Here is a 20,043-nt window from a genome sequence, read left to right on the forward strand (position 1 = left end):
GTCTCCTCTTTTAATTATTAAAAACGTAACATGTACACTAAAGGTTTAAACAACCTGCAGTAAATGGCCAGGATCACTATAAAGGTATATACTTGCTCTTTCTACAAAGAATCTGAAAAAGCTTGATTGGTCCAGTAAACTGCCACTCAAAAGAAAATACTAAAAATAAACATTCCACTTCAGTTTCTATTGGGCACACAGAGAATACAATTTACTAACTCAACAGGTCTGGCAAAAGGTGGAGGCCAGTTATAATTTTTCTCTTACTTCTTTGACCCAACATGTCCATATTTTCTTTTTCTTCCACAGGATTCTCCCTCTTGGATATTTCGTTATCCCTTGAGACAGGTACAGGAGCAAACCTGCGAGGTGTCGGTGTCTCTACAGGAGATCTCTGCTCATCAAAATCCAAGTCTTCAACTTCCCTTAGAGGTGCTTTAAAGACAAATAAAGAATAAATAAATTTAGTTATTTATCTAAAGTTTTTTACATTGCACACAATCCTCTTCCTTGTATTCTAAAAAAATGAAACCAAAATTATATAATAACAAATTGTTAACAGGTATATGTAAATGACTTTATCCTCACTGGAAATCTAAAGAAATGCAGGTTATAAATACTGTATACTTACAGCTAGTAACACAATATGAGAAAAGTACTGTGAAGCTGCGAAAAATAGCAGAGCCGGACTCATGGCAATGAAACTAAAAAGCTGTGCTTCATTTTTCTCTTTTCACAATTTAAAGAAAAATTGACTTGGATTACATCACAATGTTTTTACAAGACAGCACAGTCGCTGCAGAAGATGCAGTGCCTTACAAGTGTACACAGTCCGCAGGGGCCAGCCCTGCAGACCAGCCTGCCACTTACAACGCCTACTGTGTACACAGGGACACCAGTCCAAGCACTGGTCAAGTTTCCTGTTAATGTGTCCGAAAAAGCAGTGGGGAATGACCATGAGGGAGATCTAGATGGATTTTCGGTTCCTGCCTTCAGCCTAGCCCAATACTGGCTGTTGTAGTCATCTGAAGACTGAAGCAGTAAATGGAATCAATCTCTCTCTCTATATATATATATAGATAGATAGATAGATAGATAGATAGATAGATAGATAGATAGATAGATATAGATTTTATATAGATAGATATATAGATATATACATACCCTCCACCTCTTCTCTATTATCCCTTCCTTCTTTCATCCCTCTCTTTGCCTTTTGAATGATTTTATTAAAAGGAGTCTTTAATGACTGTAATACAACCATGTTATAACAAATCACGTGTTGTAACAAATATTGTTCTATGAGAAGTTTTAGTTCATTATTCAAACATCAGTAATTGGGAAACATTTATTCATTTATTTTAAATTCTAAAGGTTTAATAAGTAAGTTACAGGAGATACAGCTGTAGTGTAGTGCATTAAGCCACTGCCAGTAGAATTGGCATCCATATGGGCACCAGTTTCAAGTCTTAACTGCTCCACCTGTGATCAAGCTCGCTGTCCTTACATCTGGGAAGGCAGTACACACTGGCCCAGTGACACGTGCCTCTGCCACCAGGTGGGAGACACAGCAGCTCCTGGCTCCTGGCTGTTCCCTAACCCACCCCAGACCGTGATGGCCATTTGGGGAGTGAACCAGTGGACAAAAATTTTCTCTCTTTGTTACTCTAACTTTTCAATAAATGAACAAAAATTTTAAATGAATCTTAAAATGAGCAAGCTACATAAAATAGCTTTACTAAAAATAGTTTTTAATTGTATTAAGATAAACAGCTTGCATTACTAATTCTGAAAATACTCAGAACGACAGCAGTCTCCTCTTCTCCACAAAAGCCACATCCAAGGCCCCTGGGGACACCTGAAACCAGACAGTACCAAACCCTACAGAACCACATTTCCTTCCCTCAGCAGACCAGAGATATTTTAAAAATTTACAGAAACTGAATATTTTAAAGAAACCATACATGATTTTTTTTCCAACAAAACAAACATCTTTTAATTTCCAAATTGCACCGACTTTTTGAAGGCCCTGGCACAGTCCAGCACGGATACGCTGCGCACGGAGGACTCTCGTGCCAGGCATGACCGAGCAGCACGGCTCGTGGCTCTGCATGTCATGACAGCACACAGCTTTGACCTCATGAACTGCTCATTTTGCATTGCCTACTTCCCACCCATGGCCGAGCATGGGCAACTGAAACCTAAGAGAGTGAAACCACAGGGGAAGAACTATTGTAGTCCACTACAGTATTTTGGTTTTCTTCTAAGAGAATTAAGAAAAACAACAAATAACCAGTTTTTTAGATAAGTGGAGAACCAATTGATGGTAAGTACCCCGACACCTGGTAGATAATTTATAGAAGTTTTTTAAAAAAAAAAAATCACAGAATGGGATATAATCTCTAACATGAACAAGTTTCAACACACCCTAAAAATTATCTGACTCGAAAAAAAGAGCTAATTTTATTTTTAAGAGACTCTCAAATATTTTATAAAACCAAGACTCCTTCCACTTAGTAAATAAACAGCTGGTTTACAGAACAGCAGGACACTCCGCGGCTGACATCTGCTTACCTGGTTTAGCAGTGAGCGCATCGTGTGCGGACAGCCACCTGCTGCCCAGGTCAGGAGGCGCTGCTCTCCCGGGGCCTTCTCCCACCGCCCTGCAAGGGGGCAGACCAACAGGCTGCAAACTGCTGGTCCTGAGCGCAGCACTCATAAAGTGAGTCTAGAAAATACAAAAAGTCCTGAATACTCTCAAATACCATTTGTGAGAGATAACAAAATGTAGAGATGTATAAGCAGACCTGAAAACAATTTATTATAAATTATAAAAAACTAAAACATATGAGGAGGAGTCTTCAAACAATGAAATGTGTGTTATAAAAAACATGCCTGTTTTCAAAACCTTTTAAAATTTAATTAGTTATTCCTTTTTAAAGGTAGAGTGATAGAAAGGCGAAAAAAACCTTGCACATGCAGATACATTCCCCAAATGGCTGCTACAGAAAGGACTGACCCAGGCTGAGCCAAAAGTGTCTCCTGTGTTGGGGCATTCCCAGCCTCACTAGTGAAGGGCTTGCCGGAAGTGGAGCAGCAGAGACTGAACCAGCACTCTGGAACAGGTCGGCATCACAGCTGGGAGCTGAACCTTCTATGCCACTATGGCAACCCCAGATTGCAAAATCCCTTTCGCATCAGAATAAACTTATAATTCCATTCTCCCCAAACTTTTGGACGTACTCATGTATACATTACATTTTCTAACTACTCACTGTACTAGTAATAGCAGAGATGCCGTTGTAAAGATGAGGTATCACAAAGGCCCAGCTTAAGCCTGACTGCTCTGCGGTGCAACCATTGTAAACCTTGCTTCCTACCTTCAGAGAAGGCCCAGGAACGACACCAATGAGCCCTGAACCTCTGCTTCAAACAGAGAATTTAAACCAAAACATCTCTGATTTTTTATACATTAAAACTTCTTTTTTTTAAGATTTTATTTTTATTAAAAAGTCAGATACACAGAGGAGGAGAGACAGAGAGGATGATCTTCTGTCCAATGATTCACTCCCCAAGTGGCTGCAATGACCGGTGCTGCACCGATCCGAAGCCAGGAGCCGGGTGCCTCTTTCAGGGCTCCTTTGCGGGTACAGGGTCCCAAGGCTTTGGGCCATCCTTGACTACTTTCCCAGGCCACAAGCAGGGAGCTGGATGGGAAGACGGGCTGCTGGGATTAGAACCGGCACCCATATGAAATCCTGGTGGAGATAAGGCAAGGATTTAGCCACTAGGCTATCACACTGAGCCCCCAATGTAAGTATCTTAACTAATTAAAATGATTTCAAAAGAGAGTTCCAGGGTGGGAACTTGGCACAGCAGTTGACGTATAGCTTCAGGACCCAATATACATATCGCTTGAGATTCCTGCATTTTCTACTGCACAACCCAGGTTCAAGTCCTGGCTCTGCTTTAATTTCAGCTTCTTCTCACAGCTAGCTCAGAAAGTGGCAGGTGTCGGTCAACAACATGAGTCCCTAATACCCAGCTGAAGACCCATACTGAATGGCAGGACCCTGGCTTGGTCTAGCCAAGTCTTGGCTAAAGTCGGTGTTTGGGACATGAATAAGTAGATGGAAGATCTCCATCTTTCTCTTTCAATAAATAATAATAATAATAAATTAAAGAGTTATATGACAGGGCAAAAACACCTAAGAACTTTTGGAATTGTACATTAGTTTAAAAGCCCAATATCCTTCTATATATAACAGATGAGACAGACTCAGCTTTTAACTCAATGGGTATTTTAAAAGTAATAACTAATATGTTACTGCAACTCCTAATTTTCCTTTAATTATAACTTTGTAAATAAGACATCTAAATTAACAGATGCTATTTTTCCAAAATCAGAAAGTCCATCAACAGGAATTTAGTTATAAGAGAATGGCTAGACACTAGACAGCAGACATACATTAAGTAAGACCCCTCTCTCTCTGTCTCAAATAAGTAAATCAGCCTGATAAAAATGATAATTCTTGGGTCCAGTACAATAGGCTAAACCCTCACCTTGTCTGCCAGGATCCCATTTGGGCACCGCTTCGTGTCCTGGCTGCTCCACTACCCAGCCACCTCCCTGCTGTGGCCTGGGAAAGCAGAACACCATGGCCCAAAGCCTTGGAACCCTGCACCTGTGTGAGAGACCCGGAAGAAGCTCATGGCTCCTGGTTTCAGACTGGCTCAGCTCCAGCCATCGCAGCCACTAGGGGAGTGGGTCAGTGGACGGATGATCTTTCTCTCCATCTCTCCTTCTTTCTGTATATCTGCCTTTCCAATTGAAAAGTAAAATAAACCTTTAAAACAAAACAAATCAAAAGAAATCGAGAATTACTCTTCACCTGCCTGAGTGTAGAGACTGTAATTTAAAGAGGAGGAGAAACAGAGAAAAATATTCATTCCTTTTTATAAAAAAGATTTATATATTGGGCCTGGCGGCGTGGTGTGGTGGCTAAAGTCCTCGCATTGAACACACCGGGATCCCATATGAGCGCCAGTTCTAATCCTGGCAGCCCCGCTTCCCATCCAGCTCTCTGCCTGTGGCCTGGGAAAGCAGTCAAGGACAGCCCAAAGCTTTGGGACCCTGCACCCGTGTGGGAGAGAGACCCGGAAGAAGTTCCTGGATCCTGGCTTTGGATTGGCATAGCATCGGCCGTTGCGCTCACTTGGGGAGTGAATCACTGGATGGAGGATCTTCCTCTCTGTCTCTCCTCCTCTCTATATATCTGTATAAATAAATAAATCTTTTAAAAATTAATAAATAAAAAATTAAAAATTAAAGATTTATTTTTTTTTTATTGGAAAGTCAGATATACAGAGAGGAGCAGAAACAGAGAGGAAAATCTTCCATCCAATGATTCACTCCCCCAAGTGACTGCAGCGGCCGGTGCTACACCAATCCTACGCTAGGAGCCAGGAACCTCTCTAGGTCTCCCACGCAGGTACAGGCTCCCAAGGCTTTGGGCCATCCTCGACTGCTTTCCCAGGCCACAAGCAGGGAGCTGGATGGGAAGTGGAGCTGGGACTAGAACCAGCGCCCATATGGGATCCCGGAGCATTCAAGATGAGGACTTTTAGCTGCTAGGCCACGGCACCAGGCCCCAATAAAAAGTTCATTCTTGAGCCAGCATTGTGGCCTAGCAGATAAAGCTGCCACCTCCCACACTGGCATCCCACATGGGTGCTGGTTCAAGTTCCTGTTGCTCTCCTTCCCACCCTTCTCCCTGGTAATGGCCTAGGCAAAGGCAGTGAAGGACGGCCTAAGTGCTTGGGCCGTCACACTCTTGTAGGTGATCCAGAGCAAAGCTCCTGCTTCTTGGCGTACCTGTCTGTGCAGCCAACTGAGGGGCAAACCAGCGACGGAAGACCTCTCTATGTCCCTCCACCACTGCCTCAATCTAGATTTAAACTATATCATAATTTTTTTTTAAGTTCATGCTTTTAATTAAATGTGAATGGAAATGCATAACATCAGGTGGTTCTCTCGCAAGAGTCGATCAGCAGAATCATTAGACAGCTTCCCCAGGCTCCACCTCACACTCACCACCTCCGACTCGGCCAGGCCCAAATACATGGATTTTTACAAAGCCCTCCAAATGATTCTGATGCACATTCCTGGTCCAAGAACCCGCAAAGTAAACGAACCACTGCAGGGTGATGCAGCGCTTTTAAAAGGGCATGCATAAAAAGACTGCCAAGTCTGTACAATGACAGGGACGGCGCTCACAGAACCAGTGACATTTGAGCTAGAACGCGTGACGTTCTCCAGAGAGGGCAAGAGGGAGGAGCAAGCAAAGCCCAACTTCAGAATGTCACTGCTTCCATCCAACGAGCTACAGCGATGGTTAACGGACATCGGCTTAGAGATCCAACCAGTAACACCAGGGAGGCGCGGCGGCCTCGTTGCACACACCTGAATATCGATCTGCTGCTGCTGTAGCTTCTCCAGGCGCCTGATGTGGTGCTCCATAAACACACTCATCTGCTTTTCATGGTCGTGGCAGTGCAGCGCCTCGTGCCTCTTCTGAATGCTCGTCTGCTGCTCTGTAACCCGCTGGAGGTGTTTATCCGTCTCCTGCAACTTATTAAGCAGTTCTGTGACAGAATTGACTTTTGCTTCCAAATCACTCTGCACCTGAAAAGGTGATGGAAAATTATTTCATTACAGAGACACCAAAACTATGTCATTTACGAGAAAGTTATGGCAACTGGCAGTGAGAAAGGAGCCAATAAAAGCTGTCAACCACTTTATTTTTAGAGTCACAGAAATAAAAAGCAGCAGAAGATAGCTAACTTAGGATAGCATTTCCTCGCATGAAAAAAAAAAATGCCACATTGTAAGAACGAGGAGACTTACACGGGAATTTAAAAGAAAGGTGCTACAAGACAGAGTAGTCTCTCACTAACACAAGGCTGAGTTCCACGCTCCAGCTCTGGAACCCTGCTCGCTCAGACCCGCGTGTCTCGCCGTGACAGTCCCAGGGCCCAGGCAGAGACGTGCCTGGCTCCTCCCAGACCTCAGCTCTCAGATGATGAACCTGCGGGCGGCCAGGGACCAACGGGCTTCCTGAACAGTGAGACTTTCAGTGCTAGAAACAGCAAAGCCCTTGAAGGAAACTGCATCAGAAACAGATTCTGAAGAGGAACTTACAAATAAAAGAGAATCACTGAGAAACTTACTCATCTACTCACGCACTGTGCTCGCGTCCTGAGCTCACCCAAGCCGGACTGAGGCTGCACAAGCAAGTGTGAGCTGTGAAGAAGGCCCGTACTTGGGAGTGAATCCCAAGCACTTGCTCCAAGACGGAGACAGTTCCTGACCGAGATGGGAAAGCACCATGCCTGCAGCCTGGCCAGCCCTGCCACGGAGAGATGCTGCAGCGTTCGCATCGACAACTAAGAGCGGAAGGCCCTGAGCGTGCCGCAGTTCTGTCCTACGCTGTGACACCGAGAGGCTCCAGCACGTCCTTCAGTGTGCTGCCTGTCCTAATAGAACTGGAATTCAGTGATGTATCATTCCTTTTTTTTTTTTTTTAAAGATTCATTTACTTTTACTTGAAAGTCAGATATACAGAGAGGAGGAGAGAGAGAGGAAGATCTTCCATCTGATAATTCTCTCCCCAAGTAGCTGCAAGAGCCAAAGCAGAGCCAATCCAAATCCAGGAGCCAGGAGCTTCTCCTAGGCTCCCAGATACAGGGTCCCAAGGCTTTGGGCCGTCCTTGACTGCTTTCCCAGGCCACAAGCGGGGAGCTGGATGGGAAGCAGAGCCACCAAGACACAAACTGGTGCCCAAATGGGATTCTGGAGGATGTAAGGGAAGGACTTTAGCTCTAGGCTACTGCGCTGGACCCCGGTATATGATATCTATAGGACTTGTTTTCATGTATAAGAGGCCCATGTTATTATATGTACTTACTGAAGCAGTAACTTTTTCAATCACCAAATACTGCTTTTATTCACCAAAATAAAATAACTTATCTTTTAAAAAAAAATGATACCTTTGAATAGTAACACACAGCCACAACAGAAAAAAATTCTTTCAGACAGAAACAAAGTGGAATGGTCCAAATTTACAGTTGAATACAGTCATTCACAGAATTGGTTCACATTTTATTTCACAAAGTAGTCGGGCAGAAGAATCTACCTTGATGAGCGGAGCCGCCGTTGCGATGGCGGCAGCAGTTGCCGCAGCCACAGTGGTTGCTGAATCAATGCTGCTGGGTGAAACTGCAGCCTCCTGAGCAACGGCAGCCTTTTCTGTGCCCGCATCTTCCAAAGGATGAACTTTCACTTCTTTAAAGACAGGCATGCTTTGAGCTCTGTAAACGAAAAAGAAACACAAACATTCAGTAAGCTACAGTCAACCATCTCACCAGACTCCTGCACGTGATTAGCATGTTTTTAAAAAAAGATTTTATTTTATTTTTATTGGAAAGGAGGTCAGATTTATAGAGAGAGAGAAACAGAGAGAAAAATCTTCTGTCTGCTGATTTACTGCTCAAATGGCTGCAACAGCCAGAGCTGACCTACCCCGAAGCCAGGAGCCAGCAGTTCCTTCCAGGTCTTCCATGAAGGTACAAGGTCCCATGACTTGGACCATCCTCTGCTGCTTTCCCTGGCCATAAACAGGGAGCTGGACGGGAAGAACAGCGGTTGGGACACTACCCCACGCTCTATGGGATCCTGGCACTTGCAATGGGAAGACTTAGCAAGGCCCATAAGTAATAATGTTGATTTTCTTTTTAGCTACCAATAAATAAATAAAATTTGCTGATGCCAGAACTGTGGTGCAGTGGTTAAGACATCACCTGTAGCAGCAGGAGAGCTGCTTCAAGGCCCAGGGTTCCACTTTCCATCCTGCTCTCTGCTAGTGCACCTGGGAAAAGTTGCAAAAGCTGAGCCGAGTGCTGGGGCCCTGCATCCACAGGAGAACGGGAAGCTCCTACCTCCTGACTTCAGCCTGGCCGCTCCACCTGCTGCTGTCATTTGGGGAGTGAACCAGGTAGACAGGAGATTCTCTTTCTCCTTGGCTCGCTCTCTAGAAGTTAGTCTTTCAAGTAAATAAATACATCTTTTTTTTTAAATGAGCCTAGTAAAATATACTTATAAGAATCAGTAACAAGATTTGAACCAGAGAGCAAAAATGAAAAAAGGCTAACTAACTCTACTCCATGTCTGTCCTCAAAGAAAACCATGAGAGAAACTACTGACAAAACTGAACATCAATCTGACTTTCCAATAAATAAATAAATCTTAATAAAAAAAACTGAACATCAAAATCAGGTAAGTTGGGGCCTGGTACGCTAGCATAGTGGCTAAAGTTCTCACTTTGCAACCACCGGATCCTATATGGTTGCTGGTTCATGTCCCAGATGCTCTACTTCCCTTCCAGCTTCCTGGTTGTGATCTGGGAAAACCTTGGGACCCTGCAGCCTCATGGGAGACCGGGAAGAAGCTCCTGGCTCCTGGCTTCAGATCAGCTCAGCTCAGCTCAGCTCTGGCTGTTGTGGCAACTTGGGGAGTGAACCAGAGAATGCAAGATCTTTCTCTGTCTCTCATTCTCTCTCTGTAAATCTAGCTTTCCAATAAATAAATAAATAAATAAATCTTTTAAAAAATCAGAAAAGTCTAATCAAAATCAGAAGACATCCTTAACCGCTCCCAGCCCCTGGATCTCATCCCTACCCCATCCCCACTGCCACTCCCCATCCCCTGCCACTCCCCATCCCCACTGCCACTCCCCATCCCCACTGCCACTCCCCATCCCCACTGCCACTCCCCATCCCCTGCCACTCCCCATCCCCACTGCCACTCCCCATCCCCACTGCCACTCCCCATCCCCTGCCACTCCCCATTCCCACTGCCACTCCCCATCCCCACTGCGACTCCCCATCCCCTGCTACTCCCCATCCCCACTGCTACTCCCCATCCCCTGCGACTCCCCATCCCCACTGCGACTCCCCATCCCCACTGCCATTTTCCAGTCACTCTTAAAATTTAAGGCTCCTTGACTTTTCCTTCTGATTACCTGCCCATACCCAATTATGTCATCAATTTTGTCAATTATGTCAACACAACTGCATGAACGTGTCATGGAATTACAGAGGTGAAGCTCGTTTCAGGTCAACCACCCAGGCTGAGCCCCACAGAGCTAACAGGCCTTCCCTGCTAAGAGTCACAGAAAGAAGGTCCGGCACAGTAGCATAGTGGTTAAAGTCCTTGCCTTGAACGCGCCAGGACCCAATAGGGGTACCTGTTCATATCCTGGCAGCCCCATTTCCCATCCAACTCCTTGCTCGTGGCCTGGGAAAACATTCAAGGACAGCCCAAAGCCTTGGGACCCTGCACCCATGTGGGAGACCCAGAAGAGCTCCTGGCTCCTGGCTTCGGATCGGCACAGCACAGGCCGTTGCGGTCACTTGGGGAGTGAATCATCGGACAGAAGATCTTCCTCTCTGTCTCTCCTCTCTGTATATCTGACTTCACAATCAAATCAAATCAATATTTTAAAAAACAGCCACAGAAGGAATGGCAGCTGCAGAGCCCACCTGCACAGATCGCCACTGAGAGCCCAAAGCTTTCTCTCCCTCCTGTTAGCACTTCTCCTTTCTTATTTGTCGCTCTTAACTACAAAGCTTCACCAATTCTCACCAACTACTTAACTCTTTTAGTTTTCACTGGCTTAAAATTTCTCATACCGAACCAGCAGATGGAAGATCCTTCTCTTGTTACTTCTCTCTCTGTAAATCTGCCTTTTCAGTAAAATAAACAAACGTCTAAAATAAAAAGTTCTGACACTAGAAGTGGGTATCAATAAGGTCATATAAATGCATGCTATCTTTTAATTGCATTTTCCATGAATTTTTTGAAATCCTCTCATATTCTCATCATTCGTAAGTCTTCCACAGTTCCTTAGAGGAGAGTGGGCTAACTTCCCCTTTGCTTTCTACAGAATCAGTGCGCTGGGCCTGCCTGCTTTCTGTAAATCTCCCCACCATTACACAAAACCACCTCTGCCACACTGCTCTTCTCGGAGAACGCATGGTCGGCCAGAGCCTGCCGACTGCAAGCCACTTTCACTCAATATTCCCTCAGCCTCCTTCCCTCTAACTTCTATGTCCCTCTCCTTCATATCATTATGTTGTTTAGTTACTTGAAAAGCTGAGCGCCAGAGACTCCTATCATTCCCTAAGTGCGCACAGCGGCTGTGGCCGGCTAGAGGAACACAACCTCGGGCCATCGCCCCGCGTTAGCCAGAAGCTGGCAGCAGGAGTGGAGCCACGACGCACACCCACACACCCACACACCCACACACCCAGACACCCGGACGCGGTGTGCAGGCTGCCCAAGCGGAAGCCTGGCCACCAGGTCAAACTCCTGCATGCTCTCTCTTTTTTAAGCTCATCTTTTTCAATAAACCTGCCCTTGCAATATTCCCTCTTGATCTCTCCTTTCAGAGCTCCTTCTGCATGGGAGGCCTGTATGACACAAGCACGCCTTGATGATCAGCCATTGCAGTTTAAATATCTAAATACAACAGTTTAACAATATACAAATGCACACTCTGAACTCTCACAGTTCTAGTTACTCATTTCTCCACGTGATAAGTAACTGCCTCCCCAACCAGGCTGTAAGCAAGATACTGATTTTATACCAAACAGCGACTAACACAGGTTAATAGACACGGCAGCCGCTCAGTGTATACTTAACCAGCTGCGGTATATGGGACAGCCATTTGGCATAGTGGGTAGGGGCTCTTGGGACACCCATAATCTCATATTGTAGTGCCCGGATTCAACTTTCAACTCCACTGCCAGTTCCAGCTTCCTGGTAACACGCCTGGGAGACGGCAGGATACGGCTCAAGTACCTGGGTCTCCACATGCGTGCTGGGAGACTTGGGGACTGAACTGCAGACCGCAGTCTGCCTCCCCCACCTTAGCCATCTTGGGCATTTGGGGACAGAAGCTCTCCAGTGTTTCTGGTTCTCTCTCAAATATAACCACCCACACCTACAATAAGGCGAGCATCTAAGCTGGTGGTTAATAAATAACTCACATGTCTGCATCCCCCATCAGGGAGCCTGGGTTCAATTCCCACCTGCAGCTACTGATTCCAGCCCGCTGCTCATGCAGCCCGGGGGCAGCACTCGATGACTTAAGGCATTAGGCTCCTGACACTTAGACAGGAGATCTGGATTCCCCTTGGCAGCTCGGGCTTCAGCCCAGCCTGGCCCTGACCCCAGAGGGAGGCCCTTCCCTTGGCAGCTGGGGCCCAGCCTGGCCCTGACCCCGAGGCCCTTCACTGGATTCCCCTTGGCAGATGGGGCCTCGGCCCAGCCTGGCCCTGACCCCGGAGGCCTTTGCAGAGAACTAGCATGTAACAGTGCTCTTGCACTCTCTCACACATAGTCTCTACCTTTATAAAAATGTTTATAAAGCTATATAAAATAAAGAAAATATAATTCAGGTATTCCATATATCTTAGTGTTTTTGAAGTAAGATGTGTAAGAGAAATAACACTGGAAAGCTACAATTAGCCTATTTATAGGCTTTTAACCCGTTTTTTCCCAGCTATTAATAAATACTATTGCAGCAAATGTTAACAGTTACTGTTATTTTTTTTTTAAAGTACTAAAAAGTTGGGAAAATACATACATTTTTCCTCAGGACCAGAAGCAATTCTTTCCTCTGAGTCTTTTTTAGAGCTTTATTCCTTACTCCTAACTTTGCGGAAATTCTATCAGACGTGCAGCTGCTGCCACCAAGGCCACCAAGGCCACCAAGGCCACCAAGGCCACTGTCGCCTGTTGAGCTCAGTGAGCATTCCTGAGCCCGGCAGCACAGCTATGGGAAAACCACCTCCCTTGCCTTTGTCCCCTGTGCCCTGTGCCCCTGGCAGGTTCTGGAATGGAACTGAGCGGCTCCGTTGCTTTCTCTGCATCTCCCCAGAGGTGTGGGGCGCTCAGCCCAGCCCTACAACCACGTGCCTTTCACACTCACTCTCACGGACTCATCTGATTCTCAAGAGCTTAGACTACAGCCAGCTACACGCTGAGCACTTCCTCATCTACATTCCCAGCGTAGACTCCTTTCTGAACTTGATCTTTACATGCATTTTCTACTAAGCATTTTTGCACCTGTTTGTCTCACAGACACTTTAAATCGTGCATATGCCCAGAATATAACTTAGTGGCCCGAGGCAGTAAAGCCCTAAGGATTCTGACCCTTCCGATCAGCTGTCTTGATGAATGCACGGCTCTGTCTATTCTATCTCCAAAGCATCTTCCAAATCTGTCCACTCTTGTCCACGATTCCCACACCTGGGCCACTCCCCAAAGCATTCAAGAGCAATTTATTCTAGCTCTCAAAAATATTCCTAAAAACTGTAAGCAACTGGATTCCTACACTAGAGCATAATCCTGTTTTAATTTATTTTTCCGTATCACTATCAAACTGAGTCTTTTAAGAACTACATCTCGGGGTAATCCTCTGCCTGTGATGCTAGCATTCCATATAGGGGCAGGTCATCATTCCAGCTGCTCCACTGCCAACTCAGTTCCATGCTAATGTACTTAGAAAACCAGTGGAGGGGGCCTGGCACAGTGGCCTAGTAGCTAAAGTCTTTGCTTTGAACATGCCCGGGATCCCATATGAGCACTGGTTCTAATCCAGCCAGTCCCGCTTCCCATCCGGCTCCCTGCTTGTGGCCTGGGAAAGCAGTCAAGGACGGCCCAAAGCCTTGGGACCATGCACCCACAGGGCAGACCTAGAGGAGGTTTCTTGGCTCCTGGCTTCGGATTGATGCAACACCGGCCGTTGCAGCCACTTGGGGCGTGAACCATAGGACGGAAGATCTTCCTCTCTGCCTCTCCTCCTCTCTGCATATCTGACTTTGCAATAAAAATTTTAAAAATAATTTTTTTTAAAAAAGAAGAAGAAAGAAAAGCAGGGGAGGGTGGCTCATGTGCTTAGGCCCTTGACACCTACGTAGGAAACCTGGACAGCTCCAGGCTCCTGGCTCCCACCTGACCCAGCCCTAGCTCTTACAGCCATCTGGGAAGGGAATCCATGGCACCTGGGGCTGTGTCAGGCTGAAGCCAGAAACTAAGAACTCCATCTGAGTTTCCCACGCGGGTGGAAGGAACCCAAGTCCTTGGGGGGCAGCAGAAAGCTGGAATCAGCAGCAGAGCCAGGCCTTGAACCCAGAGCGTCCCAACATGTGCCTGAAGATTACACCAAAGCCGTCCAATGATGACTGCTAAGTAAGAAAGATCAGCTGTCGGCACGTAACGGGATGCAGTCCACAATGACCTCTCCATGTCCACTTACTTCTCCCTCTCAGTCTAACAAATCCAGACACCTCAGTTCAGGGGCGAAGGTAATGAGAATTTCCTGTTCCCCCAAGTCAGAAGTAATGTACAACTTAGAGTTTGGGCAGAAAACAGGACCAATTACATCAGCAGCACACCCACACGTCTGTATTTTACTGTTAAACACACCTGGGATCAAATCTCCCACGCAGAGGTCTCTCCCAACTATGTCACATACTAGGAATTACAGACTGAACAAACCCAAACAGGAAAATCCTGACAGATCAGAGAAGCAGCTAACTCGGGTCGTATGCTTGTATACTTCCGGGGCTTCCCAGAGTATAATGTGAGTCACGGATAACTGCAAGCAAAAAGTAACCATCCTATGTCAACAGCTCAATGCTTACTTTAATTCTAAAGTAAAGCTTTTCAATAAACAAAAACCCACAGAATCTGTGTAAAATGGAAAATAAAATGACATTCACAGGCAAGTACTTTCCCACTCTCAGATGTCCCCCAGGCTCCTCCGGCTCCAGAGCACGTCTCACCCGGGAAAGTCCTCACTCTGTTCCACCGACAGCAACAAGCCCTGCCTCCAGACGAGCACACATTTTTTGCTTCATGCTGTATTTCAGTGATATTTCAGATTAAGACAGAAGGAACGTTCGGTGGAGAAACTCTGGTCTCCTGACACGCAGACACTCAGACCTTAAGCTGCAGGGCCGTCAGCAGCCTTCAACAGTCAACAGCAGACTCCAGGTCTAAGGTACTGCCTGAGCAGGTGGGGAGGGAGCGCGCCCAGAGGCAAAGGGCCTGACTGAACTCCGGCACAGCAACTTACACTGAACTTACACTGACGGACCCACTTCCTCACCTACTGCCTGCGATGTTGTAAATCGGGATGGGAGCAGAATCTATTTCACAGGGCCTCAGGGTATTACAAGCTAATGTGCCACAGTGCTTCGAACAGCCCCTTTCAATCCCACTGATTTATAACACACATTGAGGAATTCACAGCCACGCAGACGCATGAGGATAACACCGTTTCACACTGGGGAAAGGAAGTGTTGCCTTTGTCTGAAGCACGACCGAAGCTTATTTTACTCAAACATTTTCCTGCCATTTTCTGTTCAGTGAAACTTACTTTTGCTTTAAAACTGTCCTCACGGCGTCTTTCTGCTCCGTGGCATGCTGGGAAATGCAAATGTCATCTGCAAAGTCAAAACAAAAATTGACTTAATTTTTTGTACTCAAAAAATAACTTAATAAACTAAAAGAAGTTTTAAGCGTTTAATAACAGGATTTCCTGGACCCAGCGCAATAACATAGTGGTTAAAGTCCTTGCCTTGCATGTGCTGGAATCCCATATGGCTCCCTGCTTATGGCCTGGGAATGCAGTCCAGGACGCCCCGAGGCCTGGGGACCCTGCACCCGCATGGGAGACCCAGAAGAGCTGGCTCCTGGCTCCTGGCTTCGGATTGGCTCAGCTCCAGCTGTTGCGGCTGCTTGGGGAGTGAACCATCAGATGGAAGATCTTTCTCCCTGTCTCTCCTCCTCTTTGTATATCAGGCTTTCCAATACAAATGAATAAATAAATGAAAACAACAGGATTTCCCAACAACAAAAAAGCCAGGAACAAATTAAGTTGCTAAATAGTAATATCGTGGTTACAACTCTAAACTCTAGGAAAAAACTGAGAAACTGACAACAAACTCTAGAAACTGCTTAGTTTATAAACTAAAAGTGCTTTACAACTTGTCATTAAATGAAATCTTTGGAAAAACATGTTTGATCTGGTACCTTATCAAAGAGCAGTGAAAACTTGAATTTAGAATTTATAAGCAGGTGTAAACTTAGTAAAAACAAAATATCTGTTTACATGTTTTATTAACAGTCTGATTTGGGGAGGAAAAGTTAAAAATGGAAATGAAGTTAAAAACGGCATGATGGCTCAACTGGCCGGTCCTCCACCTGCTGGATCAAACAGCAGATGGATGATGTTTCTCTGCCTCTCCTTCTTTCTGTAAGCCTGCCTTTCCAATAAAAAGAAATAAATTAAAAAAGAAGAAGAAGAGGAAAGGGTATTTAACAGACACAATCCACTTGAGGGAAAAGAAAAATTTCTGGCAAGGTGATGGTGGCTGCCTGACAAAGTGCATGTGATCAACGACACAGACGTTTACGTTTTTAAAATGGTATTTATATAATGTAAATATTATCACACTAAAAAAAATACATCAGTTATATTCCTTCACCTTTCTGCATGCTGCCCTCTTCCACATCATCCAAAGACAACCTTCGTGCTGCCACACCTGCAGGGAGATCCTCCGGGACGGGCAAGGCAGGGTGAGAGGTTGGATCAGCTTGGCGATGACGTCCCACGTGCTCCGTGCTGGCGGACAGCTGGATGGAGGAGGAAACGCACTCCGAGTCTGACTCCAACACTGACCCGGCATTTCTAGCAGAGCAGGTAGGAGCTCACTCTGTCAGTTAAGCAGGAAATGCTGACTTGCTAGGAACTGAAGGGAGCAGCAGGACAGACACCCACAGCCCATCACAAATTCATCTCAGCAGTCAGTGTCACTGAGCGCACAGGAGTCTAGGCAGGTGGCACCTCCCGGCGGCTCTCTGCTTACACGTGCAATCCTGGGCTACAGCGCTAAGATTCTACTCAGTGTGACAACACTGTGGCTCTTCAAAACATTTACTGTATTTAAAAGGCAGAGTTGTGGGGGAAGAGGAGAAACCGAGTTCTTCCATCCACTAGTTCACTCCCCAAATGGCCGCAATGGTCAGAGCTGGACTAGCCTGAAGCCAGGAGCCAGGAGCTTCCTTGGGGTCTCTCATGCATCTGCAGGGACCCAGACCCTCGGGTCATCCGCGGCTGCTTTCTGACTAGCAGGAAGCTGGGTCACAAGTGGATGAGCCAGGAAACGAACAGGATGCTGAAGCTGCACACTGCGGCTTCACCTGCTAGGCCACAGCGCCGCCCCAACACCATGACTGTAACATTGCCTTAAAGCACATCTTTATTGTCTACTACATCAGAAAAAGAAACAGAAAAAAAATTTTCATAAAGGTAACTGATCCAGGCTATCTCTTGATCATAGATGTTGTTTCTTTAAAAAAAGCCAAATTTTAAAAAATTAACAATACAGTACAGTAGAATGTCTCCTGCTAACTAGTAAGAATGTAATTCTTTTCCAATAGCCTTTATGACTAATCAACACACAATAAAACTAAATGTCATTTTTCTGTGCAGACTTACTAATTAAGATGGGAGAAATGAAGTTGAAAAGGAAATTTAGAAACATTTTAAAACCTGTGCATATTCTAACAATTATACATCTAGAAGTTAATTATAATATTAATTCTGGAATATGTGCCAGAACATTTACCACATAGTTGCTTATATTACCAAACATGGTAGGGTAGGCTGGCACTGGGGCATGGCAGGTGAACTACCCCTACGATGCCGGCTTGATACCTGCCTGCTCCATTTCCCATCTATAGTCCTGCTGATGTGCCTCAGGAAGCACATTAGAGGACGGCCCACGCTGGAGACAAAAGAAGCTCCTGGCTTCCGCGGGGCCAGCCGCAGCTGCAGCAGCCACCTGGGGAGTGACCCAGCAGACGCGAGCTTCTCACACTGTCTTTGACTCTTGCTTGCTCTCCTGCTTTGTAACTCTGCCTTTAAAATAAATTCCTAAAAAATAAAAGCTTTTTTTTTTTTTTTAGATATCAGGAAAAAAATTATTCTTGTCAATGACATGCATACAAATACAGCAAGGTAATGATACTCAATGTCCACTTCAGGAGCAAAACACCAGATGGAAGATCTCTCTCTCTCTCTCTCTCTCTCTCCCTCTCTCTCTCTCTCTTTCAGGTGAATAAAAAAGAAAAATGTCTTTGTTTAATATCTCAGATACTAAATAAGCCACATTTACATATAAAATATTTCTCTTGCTAGGTAGTACTAAAATACGTAAAGAGTAGGCTACGAATCAAACATGACAGAAGCATGCTGTCTGCTGCTGGACATTCGTTAGGAACGTAATCACGGAGCCTTGAGCTTACGGTGGCCGACTCGCTGGGATTCTCCATTGCAGCCTGCTGCTGATTTCTAGCACACGTGAAATCCGATGGACCTACAGAAAAAAGCAAGCAAGTCTAGTAAAAACCTCAGCCTCAGAATCTGGTAGGCAGGAATCAAGAACTATAAACTCCATGTTAACGTCAGATCCGAACTAGAAGGCACTTTACAAGCACAACAAATGGATTTAAGGAATTCCAAGTGAAGGCTTTCACAACACACAACAGGGAAAAGAAGGTCGATCTTGACAATCAAGTGAGGTTAAGTTCAACTGCTCTAAAGTGTGTTAGTGCAATGTTGAGTGTGGATAAAGCACAAATGGAATCACTTGCCAGGAATAAAATTTGTATTTGATGTAAAAGCCTGATTTAACAGAAGATCCATCTCAGTCTCACTGCTGTGTTTAAATAAAACAGCACAGGGCAATGTGATAGCTCAATGGCTAACCCTTCACCTTTAAGTGCAGCATCTTATATGGGCGCCGGTTCTAAACCCAGCTTTTCCACTTTCCATCCAGCTCCCTGCTTGTGGCCTGGGAAAGCAGTGGAGGACGGCCCAAAGCCTTGGGACCCTGCACCTGCATGGGAGATCTGGAAGAAGCTTCTGGCTCCTGACTTCAGATCAGCTCAGCTGTGGCTGTTGTGGCCATGTGGGCAGTGAACCAGACTTTGAAAGATCTCTGTCTCTCTGTAAATGTGCCTTTCCAATAAAAACAAATAAACATTTTTAAAAAGCAGTATTGTAAAGGCGTTCTTGTCGGTTTAGTTAATATATTCATATTTCCAACACAGAAAGAAAAGGGTGTTCAGGACGTGAGCTGCACAGCCACGCCAAGTGCCCAGGAAGCCGCGGTCCCGGGGCTCACATACCCGGGGCCGGTCCGCTGCAGCTGGTCCCGCTTCTGCCCGGGAGCCGTCGGGGCGCCGCACCCCTAGGCAGGGCCCGGCCATTCCCCGCCTCGCCGAGTCCCCTCGCTGGCCTCCGGGCCGGTTTCTTCTTTTCCGGGCTCAACTCGGAGCCCTTCATCTGGCTGGATAGCAGTGCTAGTCCCACGGCTGCCCTCCGCTAACGCACCACGTCCGCCTCTTTCAGAACGCAGCAGGTGCAACAGGTGCTAAAGAACGCGTCAATGTCCAAAGCTTTCGAAACTCACGGTGAAAAGCGAAGTCTACAAAGAAGACTACATATCCTCAACGCTGGAAATTTAAACTTGGGCATCTAACCTTGGATTTGAAACGACCCCGAGGTCGTGTTTACCCACTCCTTCCTTTTGATGAAAGCACCATGGCAACGAATAGGAAAGAATGCCCAGGTCTGGCGCCGCCCCGAGGCTGCCCACCCACTCCCTCCCTGGTCACCCCCGAGGAGAGCCCGGGCTGCCCAAACACTCCCTCCCTGGTCACTCCTGAGAAGACCCTGGCTGCCCACCCACTGCCCGGTCACCCCCGAGGAGAGCCCGGGCTGCCCAAACACTCCCTCCCTGGTCACTCCTGAGAAGACCCTGGCTGCCCACCCACTGCCCGGTCACCCCCGAGGAGAGCCCGGGCTGCCCACCCACTGTCCGGTCACCCCACCCCCCGGAGGCGTG

The 20,043-nt window shown here is 46.2% G+C and overlaps 1 protein-coding gene across 1 annotated transcript in view; it reads right to left on the bottom strand.

Annotated features, from left to right (window-relative positions):
- The window catches only part of KIAA0586 (KIAA0586 ortholog), a 104,327-nt gene extending 84,452 nt beyond the window's left edge, over window positions 1-19,875 (bottom strand). Inside the window, exons 1-8 of the mRNA XM_040968630.1 lie at window positions 19,325-19,875; window positions 18,440-18,510; window positions 16,618-16,765; window positions 15,507-15,573; window positions 8,196-8,370; window positions 6,464-6,685; window positions 2,575-2,728; window positions 268-435 (exon numbers count right to left, since the gene is read on the bottom strand). Of these exons, the coding sequence (XP_040824564.1) occupies window positions 268-435; window positions 2,575-2,728; window positions 6,464-6,685; window positions 8,196-8,370; window positions 15,507-15,573; window positions 16,618-16,765; window positions 18,440-18,510; window positions 19,325-19,481 (1,162 nt within the window). The 5' untranslated portion in view covers window positions 19,482-19,875. The remainder of the gene's footprint in view (window positions 1-267; window positions 436-2,574; window positions 2,729-6,463; window positions 6,686-8,195; window positions 8,371-15,506; window positions 15,574-16,617; window positions 16,766-18,439; window positions 18,511-19,324) is intronic.
- Between the last annotated feature and the right edge of the window lie 168 nt (window positions 19,876-20,043).

Source organism: Ochotona curzoniae, unplaced genomic scaffold (genome assembly GCF_017591425.1).
Source record: "Ochotona curzoniae isolate NIBS_2020 unplaced genomic scaffold, NIBS_Ocur_1.0 scaffold_4701, whole genome shotgun sequence".
In the NCBI taxonomy this organism is placed as follows: Eukaryota; Metazoa; Chordata; class Mammalia; order Lagomorpha; family Ochotonidae; genus Ochotona; species Ochotona curzoniae.